The sequence below is a fragment of the Euprymna scolopes genome, chromosome 44 (genome assembly GCF_053919585.1).
Source record: "Euprymna scolopes isolate OS-2025 chromosome 44, ASM5391958v1, whole genome shotgun sequence".
Classification (NCBI taxonomy): Eukaryota; Metazoa; Mollusca; class Cephalopoda; order Sepiida; family Sepiolidae; genus Euprymna; species Euprymna scolopes.
In genome coordinates, this window is record NC_136525.1 from 52,642,244 (window position 1) to 52,666,686 (window position 24,443).

Consider the following 24,443-nt stretch of genomic DNA (forward strand, 5'->3'; position numbering starts at 1 on the left):
GCACACACACACACACACGCACACACATTATCTTTATCGTCATTTCCATGGCAAGTGCTCGTCTGAGCTCCAATCTCTGGTCCCACCCTCGCCAATCTTTCATGAAAAACACCCGTCTAGCTGAAAACACCGTCAAAAATTTTCCCCACTCTTTATCTGTGCCTAAATCAAAACGTACATTCTATGAACAAAGCTTCTTTCTTAGTTCCACAGGCGTGCACTTCTTTCTTCCATTTGCCTGTTTCCCACCTGATTACAACTTGGATGTCTTCAAGTCCAACATAAACAAATTCCTGATGAACCGCCCCCTTAAGTAAGACACGTTATCAAATCTCCAATGCTAACGATTACTACAGTATTATCCCATTGATTACTGTACACGCAATAACCCTTATCCCCGAGTGGCTTCCAGGCCTTGATAAGTTGTGACTACCATGTAAAAGAAAACAATATCTTTTAATGCATGCAGATTGCATATGTATTATTATAGAATCAATCCTCTATTGCTTATTATATATTACGAGGAATAATTTGCCTAGTGAACTAATTCGCAAAAAAAAAAAAATTAAAAAAAAATAAAAAAATAATGTCATTCATTAAATTCTGTCTGTGATATTTGGGTTTGACTATCTTACAGTCTTTTTTCTCTTATAGATAAAAAAAAGAAGAATTTTTACAGAGGAATAGTTTACGGTGTAATGTAAAATATTCCCCTCTAAAAATTCTTTTTATCTATAAGAGAAGAAAGACTATTTTTAAGATCGTTTTTTTTTTTTTTTTTTTTTTTTTTGATTTTTGATACTGCAAGCACTTGTACCCCCTCGGCGTATATACCCCTGACAAACCCGACAAGCAGCTAAGTCCCACCCCTTCACAGTTGAGATCCCTAGATGTAAGAGAGCCTTCTACTCCAGTAGTTTCTTCCCCAGAATTGCTAGACTTTGGAATTCCCTTCCGGGTCCCTGCTTCCCATACTGTACTGATATGCAGAACCAACATCTTGCTGCCCAACTCCCTACATAGTACCCCTGATGTTTATGTCCCTGATAGTAGCCCCCTACATCAAAGCGGCAATGTGCCTTGTTTGGGGTGAAAATGTAATAATAATAAATTTAAAAAAACATATGAACACTGCCAGAAATATAAATTACCTTTGTGTTAAATTTGCAAAAGATAGCCTCAACTATTTCGGAACCTATGAGGAACTCTCTCTCTCTCTCTCTCTCTCTCTCTCTCTCTCTCTCTCTCTCTCTCTCTCTCTCTCTCTCTCTCTCTCAGACACACAGACAAAGTGACTTTTATACGGGAGTAGAGATTTGGCTGAAAACACTATCAATAATTTCCCCCACTCTTCATCTGTGCCTAAACCCAAACGTAGATTCCATGAACAAAGCTTCTTTCTTAGAAGTGCACACCTGTGGAACTCTCTTCCGTTTACCTGCTTTCCAGCTGACTACAATATGGCCGTCTTCAAGTCCAATGTAAACAAGTTCTTGATGAGCCGTTCCCCTTAAAGTAGTCCAGTTTAACCAAATTTACACTTCTAACGGTTACTATGATATTATTCTTTTGACCAATGTACAGTCTTTAACCCTTATCCTCGAGTGGCTTCTGGGACTTGATAAGTTGTAAAAAAAAAAAAAAAAAAGTTACACTGGCCGAAACGTTGTGATGGCTATTGCCGTTCTCATTGTCTTATCTTTGGTTGCACACTGGTGATCAGTGACGATTGTGCGGAGTCATCTTTGCCCTACCCTTGTCCAACTTGGACTCTCCTTTTTTTCTCTTTTTTTCTTTTTTTTTCTTTTTTTTCTCTTTTTTTTCTTTTTTCTTTTTTTTTTCTTTTTTCTTTTTTCTTTTTTCTTTTTTTCTTTTTTTTCTTTTTTTTTCCCCACCACGTGTGAATAGTTGTAAATATTTACTTACTATTTGAGATATTCTCGTTAATTGGGGATAGGTCGTCTCAAGTGGAAGGAAATTTTTTTTTTTTTTTTTCTCCACTCCTTTAGTGATATTATTATTATTATTATTATTATTATTATTGTTCAGATCCCCCCCCTCTCATTTTGTTTCCTTTAGCAACAAAACAGCCTCAAGGAGACACAAACAATGGCCGATTATACAAGAGAAACCCTCAAACATGTTAAAAACACATTAATTTATATTATGCCTGCCCATCTTTTTTTCTGTTTTTATTTGTTTTTCATAAGCAATTTTATGATTATAACCTTTTTTTTTCTCTTTCTCTGAGCTTTCTTTCTTTTTTTTTTTTTTTTAAAGGTGGTCACCACTTATCAAGGCCCGGAAGCCACTCGGGGATAAGGGTTATTGCATGTACAGCACGTTAGTATTGGAGATTTGATAAAGTGTCTTACTTAAGGGGGCGGTTCAACAGGAATTTGTTTATGTTGGACTTTAAGACATCCAGGTTGTAGTCAGGTGGGAAACAGGCAAACGGAATAGAGTTCCACAGGCGTGCACTTCTAAGAAAGAAGCTTTGTTCATGGAATCTACGTTTTGATTTAAGCACAGATAAAGAGTGGGGAAAATTTTTTACAGTGTTTTTAGCTAGACGGGTGTTTTCCGTGAAAGATTGGTGAGGGTGGGACCAGAGATTGGAGCTCAGACGAGCACTTGCCATGGAAGTAACGATAAAACAAAGACAGGCTCGCAATGGCTCTTCTGTGGGAGAGGGGTTGCTGGGAAGAGAAAAGGGCTTCCCCCAATAAGTCACGAAACCTATTTTTTACTCTGTTAAGGCAGGATAGCTCAGATAAAATATTGCACATGGACCATGATATTATCCTTATGTCTATCGGTGTATGTCAGTTGAGGTAACAGGTCCAGGGGTCAAAATTGACAAAAAAAAAAAAAAAAATTTTTTTTAAATTGGAACTTGACAGCCGTAAGTTGCCTTAAAGTACTTTTGTACACATTATATTATATATAATGGTTTCCTTCAGTCTTGACAGACTATGGATACCAACTGTAAGGGTGTCTGGGCGTGAAATTTTTGTGGCAAGAGTTGCACAATCTCGAACCACACCTCTCCTGAGTCGACATTGTTGAATACCAGTGGCAAGTGAAAATTCAGGACGGGTTAGAAACAATGCCGAGATAAGCGGAAAGCACGTACAGCACTTAGAATTCCCAAATGGTTACCCATCTGACACTAGCCAGGCTCAATGTTGCTTAACTTTGGTGATCTGAGGAGAAATGGTGTGTCAACGCGATTATGCCGTACGCACATACATACATACATTTAAACAGACAGGTGAGATTTATATTATAGATGGTGTTTTGTTTGGTTGTTTTCAGGATAACTGGAAACAATGTCGAGATAAGCGGAAAGTACTCCCAAAAAGAATTCCCAAATGGTCACCCATCTAGTATTAGCCAGGCTTAACGTTGCTTAACTTTGATTGTGCCGTATTTGTACGCATTATTTCATGTTATATCTTCATAGTTGTTGTGGCCCTGGATATGACCTTAAGCTATATCTGATGGTGAGGCGCCAGCTTGCGGGCTTTGGGGAGTGTGGGGGCCACCCTTTGATTGCCATTGCTCCCAGGTCCACTCTGACCCGGAGTGGTAGTACTTGTTAGGGTCCCAACTATGGGTTAAATTGAAACTGACTTAAAAAAAAACAAAATATACTCTATTAAAAAATTTTTTTCTTCACAATCACTGGATTCGGCATTAAATAACCTGAAAAGGGTTGATATGCCGTAAAACAAAAACAACCAACCAACCAACATTGGACTTGAAGACGGCCATATTGTAGTCAGCTGGAATGCAGGTAAACAGAAGAGAGTTCCACAGGTGTGCAGTTCTTAGAAAGAAACTTTGTTCATGGAATTTACGTTTAGGTTTAGGCACAGATAAAGAGTGGGGGAAATTATAGATAGTAGTTTCAGCCAAACGAGTGTTTCTCATGAATGTTTGGCGAGTGGGGGGGACCATAGATTGGAGCTCAGACGAGCACTTGCCGTGAAAATAACGATAAAACAGACAATCAACTAACATAGTTGTTGTTGTATCGCCATGTTTTGACCAACTCATCCTCTGGCCTTCTTCAGGTGATTAACCGCGATGGGATAAGAATGCTGAGCCTCTTAACTGTATCCCCAGTAATTACTGCCTTCCATAATATTAGTGTATGCCTGTATGAGTCGGGTTGAGTGCAACAATACAAGGTTGGGGGAAAAAAAAAAGATGAACATCCTCCTATTTCCATGGGACTAGATTTTAATAGCAAAATCACATCATATAACCTGGGATCCACACTTCTTTGGCCCACTCTGTAGAAGTGGCTGAGGGAAGAGTTAGGATTATCCATAGATAGGGAATAAGTGGGGACTCAACATCACGGGCAACCATTTCATGTGAAAGATTGACCCCCAAAACATTTATAAAAATGCAAGATTTACCATGAAAATGAAAGTTTACCATGAAAACTGACCGTGTTAGAGATTTAAAACGCAATGGAAAATAACTCGTAAGTCGAAAATGTTCAACTTTAAAATTTGAAATTTTCCGATGCTCGAATTTTGTCCAACTTTTAGTTTGATGTATGGTAGACCCAACCTGACATAAAACTGTAAAAAAACAAATTTTTGCAATTTCTTTGTGGTTGGGGTATTTTTGCGTTATATTGACTGGATTACTGTTTATAAATGCTTTTTGATCTTCTGACAAAGGAGTGATTGAACCCAGTAATTCACTTCTGTTCGTCTGTTCGCATTTTTCTCAATAACAACTCCTTGAAATTTTGCACAAACATTAGTCCTGGCAAAGATTTACTTTCACCATAACAGATTTTTCTGGATAACTCTGGTTTCCTCACTTGGGGCCATCATAGGGGTTAAATTGTCCCAAAATTTTTCGTCCATTTGTTTGCACTTTTCTCAATAACCACTCCTTGAAATTTTTTGAAATTTTGCACAAACATTAGTCATGGTAAAAGTAAATTTTTGCTAGAATGGATTTTTCCGGATAACTCTGGTTTCCTCACTTGGAGCCATCATAGGGGTTAAATTGTCCCAAAATTTTTCGTCCATTTGTTTGCACTTTTCTCAATAACCACTCCTTGAAATTTTTTGAAATTTTGCACAAACATTAGTCATGGTAAAAGTAAATTTTTGCTAGAATGGATTTTTCCGGATAACTCTGGTTTCCTCACTTGGGGCCATCATAGGGGTTAAATTGTCCCAAAATTTTTCGTCCATTTGTTTGCACTTTTCTCAATAACCACTCCTTGAAATTTTTTGAAATTTTGCACAAACATTAGTCATGGTAAAAGTAAATTTTTGCTAGAATGGATTTTTCCGGATAACTCTGGTTTCCTCACTTGGGGCCATCATAGGGGTTAAATTGTCCCAAAATTTTTCGTCCATTTGTTTGCACTTTTCTCAATAACCACTCCTTGAAATTTTTTTAAATTTTGCACAAACATTAGTCATGGTAAAGGTAAATTTTTTCTAGAATGGATTTTTCCGGATAACTCTGGTTTCCTCACTTGGGGCCATCATAGGGGTTAAATTGTCCCAAAATTTTTCGTCCATTTGTTTGCACTTTTCTCAATAACCACTCCTTGAAATTTTTTGAAATTTTGCACAAACATTAGTCATGGTAAAAGTAAATTTTTGCTAGAATGGATTTTTCCGGATAACTCTGGTTTCCTCACTTGGGGCCATCATAGGGGTTAAATTGTCCCAAAATTTTTCGTCCATTTGTTTGCACTTTTCTCAATAACCACTCCTTGAAATTTTTTGAAATTTTGCACAAACATTAGTCATGGTAAAAGTAAATTTTTGCTAGAATGGATTTTTCCGGATAACTCTGGTTTCCTCACTTGGGGCCATCATAGGGGTTAAATTGTCCCAAAATTTTTCGTCCATTTGTTTGCACTTTTCTCAATAACCACTCCTTGAAATTTTTTGAAATTTTGCACAAACATTAGTCATGGTAAAAGTAAATTTTTGCTAGAATGGATTTTTCCGGATAACTCTGGTTTCCTCACTTGGGGCCATCATAGGGGTTAAATTGTCCCAAAATTTTTCGTCCATTTGTTTGCACTTTTCTCAATAACCACTCCTTGAAATTTTTTGAAATTTTGCACAAACATTAGTCATGGTAAAAGTAAATTTTTGCTAGAATGGATTTTTCTGGATAACTCTGGTTTCCTCACTTGGGGCCATCATAGGGGTTAAATTGTCCCAAAATTTTTCGTCCATTTGTTTGCACTTTTCTCAATAACCACTCCTTGAAATTTTTTGAAATTTTGCACAAACATTAGTCATGGTAAAAGTAAATTTTTGCTAGAATGGATTTTTCCGGATAACTCTGGTTTCCTCACTTGGGGCCATCATAGGGGTTAAATTGTCCCAAAATTTTTCGTCCATTTGTTTGCACTTTTCTCAATAACCACTCCTTGAAATTTTTTGAAATTTTGCACAAACATTAGTCATGGTAAAAGTAAATTTTTGCTAGAATGGATTTTTCCGGATAACTCTGGTTTCCTCACTTGGGGCCATCATAGGGGTTAAATTGTCCCAAAATTTTTCGTCCATTTGTTTGCACTTTTCTCAATAACCACTCCTTGAAATTTTTTGAAATTTTGCACAAACATTAGTCATGGTAAAAGTAAATTTTTGCTAGAATGGATTTTTCCGGATAACTCTGGTTTCCTCACTTGGGGCCATCATAGGGGTTAAATTGTCCCAAAATTTTTCGTCCATTTGTTTGCACTTTTCTCAATAACCACTCCTTGAAATTTTTTGAAATTTTGCACAAACATTAGTCATGGTAAAAGTAAATTTTTGCTAGAATGGATTTTTCCGGATAACTCTGGTTTCCTCACTTGGGGCCATCATAGGGGTTAAATTGTCCCAAAATTTTTCGTCCATTTGTTTGCACTTTTCTCAATAACCACTCCTTGAAATTTTTTGAAATTTTGCACAAACATTAGTCATGGTAAAAGTAAATTTTTGCTAGAATGGATTTTTCCGGATAACTCTGGTTTCCTCACTTGGGGCCATCATAGGGGTTAAATTGTCCCAAAATTTTTCGTCCATTTGTTTGCACTTTTCTCAATAACCACTCCTTGAAATATTTTGAAATTTTGCACAAACATTAGTCATGGTAAAGGTAAATTTTTGCTAGAATGGATTTTTCCGGATAACTCTGGTTTCCTCACTTGGGGGCCATCATAGGGGTTAAATTGCTCCAAATTGGTGGTGGGGAGGGGGTCATCGGATTTTTATCAGTTTGTCAACTGTTTCACGAGGTTTGAAAATATTCTTCAAAGATTGTGGCAAGCGAGTCTAATGGTTATCATACTTGTCTTTAGGTTTTGGTTTCAATCTCGATTCGAGCATTTTTTTTTTTTTTTTTTTAACTAACAAGAAGTGAACTATAAGGCAACCATTCGCCCATGTATGGAGTATTGCTGTCATATTTGGGCTGGTGCATCGGCTTCTAGTCTCTCGCTCCTTGACAAGGTTCAAAAGAGAGTCGCAAATCTGATAGGCCCGGAACTGGCATCTAAGCTTCAGCCTCTGTCCCATCGACGAAACGTTGCATCCCTCTGCCTGTTCTACAAGTATTTTAATGGTGAATGCTCTAACGAACTGCAAGCACTTGTGCCCCCACGACGTGAACGCCCTCGACAGATCCGACAGGCTGCAAAATCCCACCCCCACACTGTAGAGATCCCTAGATGTAAAAGATCTTTCTACTCCAGTAGGTTCTTCCCCAGAACCGCTAGACTTTGGAATTCCATTCCAGGTCCCTGCTTCCCCAACTGTACTGACGTGCAGAAGTTCAAGTGCAACGTGAACAGACATCTTGCTGCCCAAATCCCTACATAGTGCCCCAGTAGTTGTTGCCCTTGATAGTAGCCCCCTACACCAAAGTGGCAATGTGCCTTGTTTGGGGTGAAAATGTAATTAAAAAAAAACAAAACAAAAAAAAACAATACTCACATGTCTTAGTTTTTTTCCGTTTTTTTTTTTTTTTTTTTTTTTTACTTTTAAAGGAATTTAACGTTACTTTTAATACCGAGCAACGCCGGGTACATCTTCTAGTTTAAAAATAAAACTGAGCCAGGTTAATAATTTGCCAAACATGGTGTGAAATGAATAATTGATTTTAACAAAATAAATTTATTTTTAGCAAAAATCAATAATTCCTTCTCAAGACACATTTATTGACCACCTTTCAACACGGCGGAATTGATCCCTTAAAAATCAATGTTACAAGGTACTTTCAATAAGTTTCCAGGCTTTTTCCGTATGGACACATTTATGGATAGCACACACATGAAACTCTATTCCCTTCGAAGTAATCTCCTCCGGCAGCAATGCACTTGTTGTACCGTTCCAACAACTTCTGGATGGACCCATGGAAGTCCTCTTGGCCAAGCGTGTCAATGACCCTCTTCACAGCCTAACCCTAACCCTAACCGCTTTCATATCTTCAATTGTCTCATAACGACAGTCTCTAAGGTTTTCCTTAAGCTTAGGGAATAACTAAAAGTCACAGGGAGCAAGGTCTGGACTATAGGGAGGGTGAGGAACTGTCTTGATGTCTATGACAACGTCTTTCTTTCTGATCTTCTCTGAGCACAAACCTTGTGACAAACTTTTCACAAATTTTCCACATCTTCAGTTCCTCACGAATAATTGTCTGACCAGTTCCCACACTGACATCAAATTGTGCACTTATTGTCTTGAGAGATACACGACTGACCTTATTCACGAAATTCTTTATTTGGCCAATCAACTCCGGTGTTCTGACTTCCTTGCTCCTCCCACACCTCTTATCTCACAGACTCCTTGCCTTCCTTGAGTCACTTATGCCACTCAAAAATTGATGCTCGATTCATGCAAGATGGTCCAAAAGCAGTCTGAAGTAGTTCATACGTTTCTGTGGCATTTTTTTCCAAAGTTTAAAACATAATTTTATTGCATATCGTTCTTCTAAAGTATCCTCATATCTAGATTGCATTTTTGAAATTCACCAGCTGTGGCGATCAGGCTTTAGTAGGGTGTATTCCAATTTCTGTTGTAGCTGTTCATTTGATATTTTAATTCTTGCAGATTTCGTATATATTATTATAGAGTTGATGTTCTATCGATTACTATATATCATAAAGTTATGATTTAAAAAAAAAAAAAAATTATCCATATTACTTGAGTGCATCAGTTGGAACCGAAACCAAAACTTATGAAGAAGAATATATATATATTTATATATATACACTGGGTGACCCAAAAAATGGGCCCAACTCTAATTAGGCCCCGTTTCGTAGTGTTTTGTCCGAATGACATTAAACTTTGGTCATAACTAGTTTATTATATTTAAAACATCACATCAAAACACTAGGGTCTTTGGCCTTTTTTCTCCGTTGACTGTAAAATGCTCAGAAAAACAATTGAATGTCCTCTGTTTTTTTGAGGGGCACCCTGTGTGTGTGTGTGTGTGTGTGTGTGTGTGTGTGTGTGTATATATATATGTGTGTGTGTGTGTATATATATGTGTATGTGTATATATATATATATATATATATATATATTATAATAATTATTAAACACCTACAGACACTAGTGTTTCGTCTTTTCGGGAATCATCAATGCAAGGTGTCACAATTGCCGCTGGTCGGAGGATTCGAACTCGGTAACAAAGCCATCTGAGACTCCATTAGCAAAGAACAAATCTACACGGCTACCGTCAATCACGAGAAATAACGTTGAAATTTAAACATTTATTTTTAAATGTCTTAACGTCTGTCAGAGTGACACACAATATAACACATACGGTATCGCATTAATATATAGATTTTTTATCGCATTAATATATAGATTCTTGAATTAAAGCAACGTTGGACACCTCCGCTCCAAAAAAAAAATTTTTTTTAATCAAAGTAAAATTGGATTTTTTTTCCGAACAGTTTAATAATTTAAATGAAACGTTTTTCAAATTAAAACATTAGATTTTTTGTTTTTATTTTCCAAAACATTTTTTGAATTTAAATAAAATTGTCACTGTAACAAAATATAGTTTTAATTTTTTTTGTCACCTCTGTTGAAAGGTCGACAATATATTATAGTCTTAATTTTTAAATGATTAAACAATTTGAATGGAGAGAAGCGCGACCTGGCGACAGTTTAGTGAAACGCACCAAAAAAAAACAAAAAAACGGCTCCGTTCGTGTAATGCAGAAGTGCCCTTCTTTCCTTTAACAATTACAAGAAACTTTCTCAACCACCGATTGCCATGACAAATAACACTCTACCCAAGAGCTCATCGCGCAAACTCCTCAGTTTAATATTCACAGGCAACATGAACTGAAGCAAATGTCTTGAGGACATTGCCAAGACTGCTGCAATAAAGGTAGGATCCCTTTAATGTGCAAGAAAATTTACTCGCACCAGAGAATATCCTTTATCTTTACAAGGCCACACTTCGCTCCTGCATGGAGTATGGTTGCCACATTTGAGCTCATCTCCCTATCTTGGCCTGCTTCCCGGTTGAATACAATCACGACGTTATCTCACGATATTACCTATGCATAATTTTTACTATATTGTAATAGTTCAACATCTTAAAAAAAAAAAAAAAAAAGCCTTATTTTCATGGCAGGTGCTCGACTGAACTCCAATCTATCGTTCCCCCCCCTTACCAAACTCATTAAAAGTACTTGACTAGCTACAACCACTATATACGATTTACCCCACTCTTTAACTATGCCTAAATCTAAATGCAGATTCCATGAACAAAGCTTCTTTCCCAGAACTTCCTGCCCGTGGAACACTGTTCTGCTGGCCTGCTTCTCGGTTGAATACAACATGGTAGCCTTCAAATCTAATGTAAATAAGTTTTTGTTGGGCTGTTCCCATAAATAATCAAATTTTGCCCAATTTACACTATTTATGATTACTAAACTACCACCATACATTCATTAACCCTTATCCTCGAGTGGCCTTCGGACCTTGATAAGTGGTGACTTCCAAGTAAAAAAAAAAAAACTCCAGATGCATTTAGATCCAAGTTTATTTCTGTTTACCGAAGCGTATTTTCTAATTTTAATTTAAATTTTTATTTTAAATTTTGTTTTTAATTAAAAAATTTTTTTTTTTAATTTTTAACATTTTTTTGTTAATTTAAAAAAAAAATTTTTTTAATTAAAGTTTTTTAAAAAATTTTTAAATTTAAAAATTTTTTTTTTTTTTTTTCCAGAACAAAAGAAAATATAATAGAGGAATATGGAACAGAAGAAGTCTCGGCCTCCAAGGCAACTTTGAAACTAAAAGAATCATCCCCATCTACAGGACCAGCACTTCTATCGCACAAACCCCTTCCTCTCTCTTCACATGCACCCGAAGTTCTAAGCACCGCTGTTACACCAAAAGCGTTACACATCATCGAAAAACCCGCTCAACCAGCTCTTGCGCAGCGACACCCTCCTTCTGAAACTGCAGCCAAGCAGGTACATTCTACCCAACCTGCCGTTACAAAGCCCGCACCTACAGCTGTAACACAGAGCAAAGTTTCTGATACATCACAAAAGCAGTTACAAGTAACACGGTCTCCATCGAAAAAGTCTGCATCTCAAACTGGATTACAAAACCGTATCCCAGACACGGCAAGAAAACAGCCGCCTGTAACGCAGTCTTCCGTCACAAAGCCTGTATCTCCAACTGTTGCCGCGAGTCACAAGGTGTCCAATGTAACCGCGAGGAAATTACCTACATCAGAGGATAGTGTAACGGAATCTGTGCCTGCGAAAACAGGCGCGACAGATTCCCCACAAAGGAAACGTGTCCGCTCGCTAAGTAGGGGAAGGCCTGTAACCGAAGCCGTTTCTGATTCGACACAAGTCAAACCGGCCCTAAAGAAGAAGCGGGATAAAAGTGAATCTGGCGTGTCGCACTTGAAAGTATTGGAAGAAGATTCAGGTAAGTTTTTTTCTTTTGGGGGCGGGGAGGGGGTCCTTATTTAGAATTCAATCTAATTAAAAAAAAAATAATAATACAGGAAAATCCACCTAAAAAAATCAAATTTTATGAGTAAACAAAAAGACTGTTTCGTATCGCCATCTTAAAAAAAAAAAAAAAAAAAAAAAAGCAAGGGCAGATAAGTCCACAATAATTCAAACTTGCGAAATCGGTTTTGTAATGCTAACGATTTCACATTAATTGCTTTAAATTGTTTTAAAAAAATTTCTTTATTAAAAAAAAAAATAACTATTTGATCGATTTACGTGATATTTGGAGTATGATATTTTTGTTTCTGTGACGTGTATGTACATCATGGATTTTTCTGTAGTTTTTTTTTTTTTTTTTTTTTTTAATTTGGTCAAATTCTAAATTGGAACTGTATTTTTTTCTTTTTTTGTTATGAAAATCGCTCCAGACAAGGCATAGCCATCTAACACAAATAGCAAAGAAAAAAAATAAAATACCACTTCAAGATCAAAAACTAGCCTACGATAACTGTTTATAAGGATGGATTTCAACACACAAAGCAGCAATTCTTTCCCCTTTATCAGAAACATCGTTCATGGAATGTGAGGACTAATGGGCAAAATAAAGGAAGCGAAAGTTTTGAGTAGTGTTGGGACGATTAATCAAAATTGGGAATTGGAAAAATCGGAACATTCAGGGGTATTGGAATCGGAAAAATTTGTGCCTCTTTTCCAATTCTTTGGGGAGTGTGGAGCCACCCTTTAATTACCATTGCTCCCAGGTCCACTCTGACCTGGATTGGTAGTACCTGTTAGGGTCCCAACTATGGGTTGAATACAAACTGATTTGAAAACAACAAATATATTCTATTAAAAAAATTTTCTTCAAAATCTTTGGATTCGGCATTAAATAACCCGAAAAGGGTTGATATGCCGTAAAACAAAAACAACCAACCGATGTCAGAAACGTCGCTCATGGAATGTGAGGGCTAAAGGAGACAATAAGGGAAACAAGAAAGTAAGCCTGAAGCGTTGCCTGGCAACACGTGTACTTCTCATCCCAGCCCTGAACCTCATCTGTGTAATATTTCTCTGTCTCTGTTCATCTATTTCATTTTTTTCTCGGAAACTACTGCGCGGATCTGGCTGAAATTTTGTATGGATCTTTATGAAAAGGTTTTGTATGCATGTTTGCTGTGATGAGGTGCCTCGGTCATGGAACCTGCTCATCCAGGATAGGTTTGCCATGGTCACAGCGAAATCACAAACGGAAAAACCTGAATATCCCATGTAGTAGCAAATCTTGGGAACATGTTTTGCCAGAAAGAACAGTTGGAAATAAGTCATGCACCATCCACTATGACTAGGCAATTTCTACAGCTACAAACCTAAAAAATGGGGCTTTTAAGCCTAACATAGTGATATGGGACAATAGGAAGAAAGTAGCAACCCTAGTTGAAGTCAGCGTTTCTAAATGATTCTGGCCTTAACAGAGCAGAGATGGGGAAAATAACAAAATACCAAGGACTTATGTACAACATGAAAAGAAACTGGGATCTTAAAAAGGTATCAATCATACCAGTCATTATAGGAGCAACCGGGTTAATGAAAAAGAATTTAAAAAACTATCTGGAGAATATACCCGGTGAACCAAATGCAAGAGAAATACAAACAATAGCACTTAAAGGGACAGTTAGAATCTTAAAAAGATCTCTCGGTTGGAGTAACTAAACTAATGGGAGAATATTTGGCATCCGTTAGAATACCCCATCCCCAGGAAAAACAAAGCGATAAGAAAATTGAAACAAAAAATAAAGGACTTATCTGAGGCACGGAACTCCATTGTCTCTGGAGACACAGATGCCAACTAACTAAACGGCTATTATTGGCTAGAAAAAGATTTTTTTTTTTTTTGACTTGCAGTTTTTAAAACTGGAGGAGTCAGAGTCCAAAAAGGTAAAAAAAAAAAAAAAAAAAAAAAAAATTAACCAACAATAAGTGCTAAATGGATAGATTCTGACAGAAAACAGCAATTCTTTTCCCTTTGCCAGAAACATCGCTCATGGAATGTGAGGACTAAAGAATAAAAATAAAAGAAGCAAGAGTTACAGGGTTGCTAAAAGAATTTTTTTTTTTTTTTTTTTTGCGAGGTGGGGTGCTATTTAGAGTTAGATAAGTTATTAATAGGACTATGACAACAGCATATTCTTTTTATTGTTTTGATTGGTTGTTTTTGTTTTACGGCATATCAACCCTTTTCAGGTTATTTAATGCCGAATCCAGTGATTTTGAAGAAAAATTTTTTTAATAGAATATATTTGTTGTTTTCAAGTCGGTTTCTATTCAACCCATAGTTGGGACCCTAACAGGTACTACCACTCCAGGTCAGAGTGGACCTGGGAGCAATGGCAATTAAAGGATGGTTCCACACTCCCGAAAGCCTGCAAGCTGGGGCCTCACTATCAGATATAGTTTAAGGTCATATCCAGAAACCATTGTATCCACGACGGTCTGACACTCATTATTATGGTTGTGACAACAGCATATTCTTTTCATTCTTTTGAATCTTGAGTAGTTAATATCTTATGTTTTTATATAGACTGATGTGTTTCTTGGTTGATTGAGTGTGTCTAAGTGTGTCGGATATATACCAGAGAGTGAAAAGAATGAAAAGAATATGCTGTTGTCATAGCCCTAGTTATTAATTTATAAAAAGAAAATACACTAATTTCAGAGTTTTTGAACGAACAGGTACATGGGTGCAGGTTTAATAGAAGAAAATGACCCGTCTTGAAAGTTCAAGCATACAGGGTTCAACTAAAGAACCTAGGAGTCGACTAGGGCACTCAAGTAATTGGAAATATCATTTGTTGGAGGGGGGGGGGATTATACTTGAATCTTTTTCTTTTGTCTAGGGGACACGATTTAAATAATTAGGTATGTATAATTGTATAATTATTGTTGTAAAGGGTCAAAAGGTTATCTGGTTGGGGTAGAGACAAGGGTGGCCGAGGTTAGTCAGTGGTCTTCATGGCAGCAATAAACGACGTGTCATGGGAGGAAGGGGTGTGGTTAATTCTTGATGACCAAGTTATCTCCTTCTAAATTTAACTTCCGATAGTAGTTATACTGATCTAAAACAGGAAAATGGTTTAAATATCAGAAATTTTTATTGTCAAACCTGAATTCCAGGTGATGGCAATTTTTTTTTTTTTTTTTTTTTTGAAGGCGACGTGCAATAGCTTAATCGATATTTTTATGTGTTTATTCAGACAGAAAGCTTAGTTTTCCTTTTTGCGTTTTCTTTTTCCTTTTCTTTTTCCCTGCCTTTTCTTTCCTTTTCTCTGTCTTTTTTTCCTTTTCTTTCCTTTTCGCTTGCTCTTTCATATTTTATTTCCTTTCTCTTTTTGTTCTTTTTCCTTTCTTTCTTTGATCCCTTACTCTTTTTCTTTCCCTTTTTTCCCCATTTTCTTTTTCTTTCATTTTTCTTTTTCTCCCTTTCTTTTCCCCTCTTTCTCTTTTCCCTCTTTCTCTTTTTACCCTTTTTTCCTCTCTTTTCCCCATTTTCTTTAAAATCTTTCTTTTCCTTCCATTTTCTTTTTTCTTCCCTTCTCTCTTTTTTTCAATCTATCACTGTTCCCTTCCTTGGTTATTTTTTTTAAAAGATTTATTTTTAACATTCTTTTTTTTTTTTTTTCCGCCCATCCAGATCTGTAATATTTTCACCTTTTGAACGTGACTATAATAAAAAAGAACTAAATAAAAAATTAAAAAAAATAAAGAAAATAAACAAATAAAGAAAATAAAAAAAATAAATAAAAAATAAAAATAAAAAACTGAAAAGTTAAATAAAAAGTAAATTAAATAAAAAAAAATTAAATTTAAAAAATATAAAAACATTTTCTCTTCTTGAATTATTTATTTCATTTTTATTAGCCGTTTTTTTTTATTACATTCACATTTTTTTTATTACATTCACATTTTTTTTATTACATTCACATTTTTTTTAATAAATACTATCATGGGTATATTTTTATAACTTGCCCCAACGTAGTATAAACACCCCCAACCTTCCTATGCTAAGAACGGCTTTCGGAATAAACACCCCCAACCTCAAAAGCCGTTCTTAACATGGGGAGGTTGGGAGTGTTTATACTACACTGGGTATTCTCGTAAAAAAAAAAAAAAAATACCCCAAAAATCACAAATTCTGGCGCTTCTACACTATTAGAACGAAATTGTGTAGTCGATAAATGGAGGTTTCAGATAAAAACAATGGTTCCTACTGATTTTTTGTAATCAATTCTAATAAATTACAACGTTAGCTGCCAAATTTACCTGAATATTACTGAATTATCAAAAAAAAAAAAAACTTTAATCGTCTTAACAAGCGAAAAATTGCGGCCATCTTGTTTAAATCGAAACGGAAAATTACTTCCTGTGTCTTACGATCGTTTTCATCAAATTCTATTCTTTATTTTCTTTGATAAATAATTGTCTACCTTATCGATTTTCGTAATTTTTGGATATAATCATCTTAAAAATATGAGGAATACGTAGATACCACTGTTTTCATGTAAAATTTAGTTTTACGATTTCCGAAATTTCGTCCCAATAGTGCAGAAGCGCCCAAATTCGTTTAAAAGCACTGAATATAAAATGGGTTCATCATCGTATGAATCCAAACATTCTCTTCTTGGCATTGGTTTCGCTGATATTTTTCTACTCAGAGTTTTTTTTTTTAGAAATACATCAGGTTCTCACAAGTGTCAATATTCTAAGTGAAAGTGATTTTTTTTTTTTTTTGGAACGAACTAGATTCGAACTTGGAACACATAGCTCGTAAGTCTGTGTCTTTAGGCACTGAACTACCGTCACCTCCTATAAAAGGGTTGATATGCCGTAACACGTGAAACAAATTCTTTCTTGCTTACCTTTTTTTTTTTTTTTTAATTATACTAATTTCAACATGATACCTAAATACGTAATGATGTTTTCACCTGAAGTGCGTTGGCTTAAAGGATAACTAACCTACACCAGCAGTACCAGCACCAATGAAATTTAAGATTTTAAAAAATAATAAAATAAAAACAAACCATAGTAAAACAGGGTAATCATAATTAATATCTATATAAATCATCTATAATATAAATCTCACCTGTCTGTTAAATGTATGTATGTATGTATGTATGTATGTATGTATGTATGCCTGCCTGCAACTTTCGACAGAGGCGACGAATTTTCATGAGATCAGTATCATTTTGAAGCTCGGCATCTCGGACGACAAATATCGAAAAATTGGCGAAAAACATTAATTCCTTTACCCTCAACTGGACACTTTTCTACAAGGAGGTGTCGATTTTTCGCCGATATTTTTGAAAGTTATCCCTAGGCTTCATTTAAACCTTCGCCACTTCTGGTTTGGCGATGGATGCAACAGCAAAGATGTCAGTTTTTATTTATTTTTTTTTTAATTTTTTTTTTTCACGTTCTTTTCCTCTTTAGCGGTACGGGTTCGAGCCTACCTGCCTACTACCACTTCCCCCCCCCTCAACACACACCTCCAAACACCCGGGCAACGCCGGACAACCAGGCTAGTTTCTAAGAAAATACAGTTGTGTTAAAAAATAATTAAAATTAGTTAAAATAGATTTAATTTGCCATTAAAAAAATAAACCCCGATTATTAAGCTGTTTATGTACTGAAACGCCGATTATTTTTACGCACAATTACTCTTTTAATGGCACTTAAAATTGTTTTCAACTAATTTTAAATATTAATTTATTAACCCAAATAGAATCTTGAAGGCAAAAGGTTTTTTTTTTCGTTATTGTTGAAATTGAAATTCAAGAGGTATCTACTGAATTGTCATGTCGCAGTTATGAATATATCCCAAAATTATATATAACGATAAAGTAGAAAATTAATTATTAATGAAACTAATTTTCGAAGACAATTAGCGAAAATTGAGTTTTGCAAAAAGAAAAAAATAATAAATAAATAAATAAAATAAATAAATAAATAAAAGTAAATAAATGAAAAAATAAAATAAATAAATAAAATGGAGAGTTCGAATCGTAATAAAAGGGAGGTAATTATTTTCTGAAAGCTAAACATTTTTGGCCGATTTAGCAAAATCTAATATTCGCCGATTTTATTCGAAAAAGCGTTTTCATTAATAATAATTTTCAACCTTATAGTTTTCCGTAATTTTTTGATATGTTCATTACTGCGACACGAGAATTAAGTAGATATCATTGGTTCCACTTGAAATTCAATATTTCGTTTCAATAACGAAGGAGAACCGGCCAGAAACATCGTTTTTGACCAATTTCTGGACTCCTTTAGGATAATTTATATCGATAATAGTACACATTACTTTAATCTTTTTTTTTTTTTTTTTTCTGTGTTGGGGAGGGCAGAATACATTTTGAATCCCCTTTAATGCATCTTTATTTAGACACCATTCACCTTTTCTTCTTCTTTATTATTATTATTATTATTATTATTATTATTATTGTTATTATTATTATTGTTATTATTATTGTTATTATTATTATTATTGTTATTATTATTGTTGTTATTATTATTATTATTGTTATTGTTATTATTATTATTGTTGTTATTATTATTATTATTGTTGTTATTATTATTAGTGTTATTATCGTTATTATTATTATTATTATTATTATTATTATTATTATTATTATTATTGTAATAATTGCAGTCGGTGTAGTTTGTCTGGGGTGTGGGATGTGTGGAGACTTCTTCTAGATATTAAATATTAATTTATTAACGCAAATAGATCACACACAAGCAGATAAGGGCAACGTAAATTGTTTGGTTTGCTAATTTCCGAACTGTTTTTTTTTTTTTTTTTTTTTTTTTTTTTTTAAAGATAATTTATGTCGGTATTAGTAAAGAATACCTTTTGGTGTGTGTGGAGGGGGGAGGACGCTGGTGTTAGAATACATTTTGAATTCCCTTCCAATGCCTCTTAATTTAGGGACTGCTCACCTTTTTCTTGGTTGCATTAGTCGCAGTAGTACGTCTGTGAAAGATGGGGTGTGGTAGGGGATCGTGGAGGCTGGCGATGATGCGTGTTTTCTCTTTGTTCGAATAGTTGACAATTTCTGCTTGTTGTTGCTTCATTTTTTACTTCCCGACGTGGTCGGCGTCATCGGCAGCAGCATCAATTTTCTTCTTCCTCATCTTTGGTCCTTTCTTTTCTTCCTAGCAGTTGAGCCCAGTCCCGCATTCCCCCCCCCTCTCTCTCTCTCTTTCCGTCAGTCGGTGCCCGTCGCACACGTGTCGGCAGCGTCGGTCGGTGTGCAGCAGCGTTCCCTGCTCACAGCTGTCCCTGCTGCTGGAGTCAGTCGACTCTCTCCGCTTTTGTTTCGAGTCCGAGCTACTATTCTTCCGTATAAGGAGTCAACGGGGGGAAAAAAAAATCCTTAGTAATAAAACTTGTAATAAGGTTAACTTGACAGAAAGGTACGCACGGGGTGGAAAGAAAGAAAGAAAGAAAGAAAAAGGAAGAAAAACAGAAACGCTCATCCTCCTCCCCATCCGTAAAGTGTGCCCGTCAGACTACGATGCTTGACCGGCAAGCAAGTCTTACATTTTGGATTTTTCCCGGATATAAGTCTTCGTTATTGCCATGTGCCGGCGATATTTCGCAAGTGCGCTTTTTTAAGAACCTGGATTTTTAGGTAACGAAACCACTTTGATTTTTTGATGCTTGATAGTCGACAGATAATTTTTTTTTTTTTTTTTTTTTTTTAATAATTGGTTTTAAGCAAAAACAACAGTACTTACTTGATTGTCATGTCGAAAATAGTAATATATCCAAAAATTACGAAAATTCATCGAATAGAGAAATTGCTATTGTGTTTTTCGTAAAAAAAAAAAAAAAAAGGAAATCTATAGCTTTGAGACTAAAAAAAATGATAAATAAAACTTAATCTGAGAATTCTTCCTTCAAACTCCTCGGTCTAACGTTCACAGGAAATATGGATTGGAACAAATACATTGAAGACATTGCGAAAACTGCTGCAAAGCAGGTGGGTTCCCTCTATCGTGCTAGAATATTTTTTTTTAAAGTCTATAGCTATAAGACTAAAAAAATAAACATTAAATTGTCGAAAAGGGAGATATATCCCCTGTGTTCGCAATCTTCAAAGTGTTTACATCTAGGGAAAATGCAATTTTCTCTAGTTTTCCATAAAAATTTTAACTATTTTCTAATCGATGAATTTTCCTAATTTTTGGATATGTTTCTGTTTTCGACATGACAAGTAAGTACTGTTGTTTTTTGCTTAAAATCGCATTAAAAAATCGATCGGTCAACTCTTTCTCTACAAACACCTATTTTTTATTTATCTATTTTTTATTTATTTATTTTTTATTTATTTATTTATTTTTTATTTATTTATTTATTTATTATTTTTTGCAATGTTTTCTTTTTCTTGAGTTATAATTTTATTTTATTTTTTTTTCTCATTTAGAATTAAACCTAATTAAATAATTAAAAAAAAAAAAACAGAAAAATATCTATGTTCGCACCCATGACGGAACGGAAATACCATATTCCAAAAATCACGTATAATGATCGCGTAGTTATTATTTTTTGTTTATGAAGAAGTCCTGTTTAAACGATTTAAAACAGTTAATATGAAACCGGTAGCGTTACAAGGTTGATTTCGCAAGTTTAGACTATTGTGGACATAACTGCTCGTTTGTTTGTTTTTTTAAGATGGCGACGAGAGATAGTCCCCTTTTGCTTACTCATAAACTTTAATTTTCTTAGTTAAAACAAGAAAAAAAAAAAAAAAAAAAGCTACTTGATCATTACATGATTTTTGTAATATGACATTCGTTCCGTGACGGGTATGTACATAATAAAGATTATTTCTGTTTTTTTGTTGTTTTTTTTCAATTCTAAATAAGGACTGTTTTTATAATCAAATACATAACAGAACAAAAAATTTCTGTTTATGTATCAGCACATTTTTTCTAATTCGAATTAGGTGTTCGACTGAGCTCCAATTTCTGTCCTATTCCCGTGAAACATATGCAACAAAAACTCGTTTTCTACAACTACTGTCAATAATTTTCCTTCCTTTTTTTTTTGTTTTTTTCTTAATAAATTTTTATTTGGTTTCAACCTCAAAATTTTCCTTTAAAATGATGACTTTTATAGGTTTTCGGATATGCTGAAAACGAATATCGCATTTACATTTTCCGCAAATAAGTAGTTTTCCGGATATTAAGCTATGTAATTCTTTGTTATAAGTAGTGACCATTGTAGTACGCGCAAGCACGCATATTGCTTAATATCCGGAAAACTACTTATTTGCAGAAAATGTAAATACAATATTTGTTTTCAGCACACCCGAAAACCTTCAGAAGTCGTCATTTCAAAGGAAAATATTGAGGTGGGAAGCAAGTAAAACATTTACCCCGTTTTTTTTGTTTTTTTTTCGACAACTTGTCTGCATAACAAAATACGACGACGTTGCTTTCCAACTAACAACGTTGTAATTTTCAAAGAAATTAAAAATAATAATAGTATGAAAATATATTTATGACAAGCTTACTTGCCATAAGTATATTTCCATACTACTACTACTACTACTACTACTACTAACTCCTATTCACGGATATGTTTTTTTTTTGTTTTTTTTTATAAATTCTTTCTTTGTTTTTGTTTTTTTTTTTTGATTTCTCAATTTAAATATTGATTAATTTTATTAATTCGAATTAGGTGCTCGACGCCCCCCCCCTCCAATAAGATATTCACGACAAAAACTCATCTAGTTACAACCACACCTGCCCCCCCCCCCCCAAAATCAACAGAGATTAGAGCATTCCTATAAATGATCCGGTCCCTGTTGATTTTGCAGTGGGAGTTTAGTTCTGTGCATCCTCCCAGGCCTTACCTCCTCTTTTTGAGAAAGGGGGGGGGGTATTAGTTTATTGCTAATCGCCTGAGGCGTCCTTGCCAGGGAAATGCCGACGGGGTTGCCCAGGCACTTATTGCAGGTCAGAGTGCCCCTGCCTTTGGAGGCGCTGACTCATCAATCCCACTTTCAGACCCTGGTGACTAAGTTCTTGCGTTGGAGAAAACTAAACGACTTTAGCTTTTTTTTTTTTTTTTTTTTTATATATATAGTTTACTTGCCTCCCCACGAGGGCAGAGTTAGACACAAGGTGGGTTTTTAACATGAGGGAAACCAGCTCCCCTAAAAAAAAAGGGCACTCTGATCAGTAATAAAAATAAAAAAAAATATATCAACCATGAAGGATGTCTCTTCCATCAACCGAGACCAAAAATTGAAGTGCGGCATCTGAAGACAGATACTGCACTTTGATCTTGGCACGAAGGAGTTTCAACCACTTTAAATAATTTTCCACTGTCTGTTTGGAGCTAAACAGTAATTCCATGAATGAGCCTTTTTTTTTTTCTCCCCCCCCCCAAGAACTGTTTGTCAATAGTACACGATACTATGGGACTGCTTTCCATCCAACGACACCGTGGCGATTTTAAAGTCCAATTTTTGTTGTCTTTGTGAAACATTCACAGCAAAAACTCGTTGGGTTACTTGGCCTTCGGGACAAGATCAAAGTGTAGTATCTGTTCTTCAGATGCTGCACTTATATTTCGTGTTCTCTTTCGGTGGAGGAGAAATCCTTCACGACTGAGACAATTTTTATTTTTGTACCTTTTCTCCACGTTAAAAAACGACCCTGGTGTCTAACTCTGTCCCGTGGGGAGGCATAGTAAATAGGTACAACCATATATATCCGAATATTGCGTCCGAGATGCAGTATATTTGCTAGTGATAGAACGGTCTATAGCATGCACGAGGGAAGAACGGATGTACATAAATCTAAGACAATCGCAGAACCCTTAGAAAATGACTTCCAGACCGTGGTGGAATGAGACTGCAAATGAATGGTAACATTTAATGCTAGTAAGACTGGTTTCCTTTAACAAATTACAAGACGTCTCTACTTGGCCTTTAGGACAAGATCAAAGTGTCCAGGTTCCTTTTACAAACCTAGTGGAACGGGCAGTCTATCAACTAGACGGGGTTGGGAGGGTCCTACTAATCACCCCCCCCCCCTTTTTTTTTCTCCCCGTCCTCGACACAAATGAATTATTGTACCATTTTTATTGTTATCTTTTTTTGTTTTTACACGTCAATAAAAAATGTTTTAAACATTGGGAGTTAAGTAGGCTGTCCCCTAGTATGAAAGGGTGAATGCGGTATTATGGTGAAAGATACTAGCTGGGAGAAACTTTTGATTTTGTTTAGTTCTGGAGTGACAAGGATGACCAACGACCCCCACAATCCCCCCTTTTGAGTTGGCCATGTGCCTAAGTTTTTTGTTCAGTGTTGAGTTTCAATGTATTTTTAACATGAATAAAGGATTTAATATCTCAGAGTGTAGTATCTGTTCTTCAGATGCTGCACTTCAATTTTTTGTTCTGATAAAAGTGCATTGAGAATGCTGGCGACTATGTAGAAAAATAAATGCTAGAACACAAAAGGTTGCTAGTTTGAATGGTACCACTCCTGTCTTCGTAGTTCTTCAATAATATTTTGTTTCTTTAATAAAAAAAACCCAAATAAAACAAGATACATTACTGTTGGAACAACCTTTGGGCAAAGATCAAAGTGTAGTATCTGTTCTTCAGATGCTGCTGCGCTTCAATTTCTTATTCTCTCTCAGTGGAGGAGAAATCCTTCACGACTGAGACAATTTTTATTTTTGTTCCTTTTCTCCACGTTAAAAAACGACCCTGGTGTCTAACTCTGTCCCGTTGGAGAGGCATTGTAAATAGGAACACCTTACCTGAGAATTCTTCTTTCAAACTCCTCGGCTTAACATTCACAGGAAATATGAACTGAAACAAATTCACAGAGGACATTGCAAAGGCTGCTGCAAAGAAGGTGGGTTCCCTCTATCGAGCTAGAAGACAACTCACACCTGAGAGTATCCTGTACCTCTACAATGCCACCATTCGCCCATGCATGGAGTATTGTTGCCACATCTGGGCTGGTGCATCTACCACTAACCTCTCCCTCTTGGAGAGGGTCCAAAAAAGAGTTTTCAATCTAATAGGTTCCACTTTGTCAACTAAGCTACAACCCCTGTCTCATCACTGCAATGTTGCATCTCTGTGTCTGTTTTACAAATATTTTAATGGAATGTGCTCTGATGAACACGTTGCACTTTTGCCCCCCCCCCTCAACGTACATATGCTCGACAAACCTACTTAGCAACAAAATCACACCCCTTCACTGTTGAGGTCCTTAAATGCCAGAAAGCTTTCTACTCTAAAAGTTTCTTCCCTCGAACAGCTAGACTTTGGAATTCCTTTCCTGCTACCTGCTTCCCTCACTGTACTGATATGCAGAAGTTTAAATGTAATGTAAATCAACATCTTGCTAACCTTTCTTAGGCG

The 24,443-nt window shown here is 35.6% G+C and overlaps 1 protein-coding gene across 12 annotated transcripts in view; it reads left to right on the plus strand.

Moving 5' to 3' along the window:
- Window positions 1-24,443, plus strand: part of LOC145268612 (uncharacterized) — a 746,770-nt gene that overhangs the window by 235,218 nt on the left and 487,109 nt on the right. For all 12 annotated transcript variants that reach the window (XM_080124076.1, XM_080124069.1, XM_080124074.1 and 9 more), the window contains one exon: window positions 11,242-11,960. In XM_080124076.1, coding sequence (XP_079980202.1) covers window positions 11,242-11,960 — 719 coding nt within the window. The remainder of the gene's footprint in view (window positions 1-11,241; window positions 11,961-24,443) is intronic.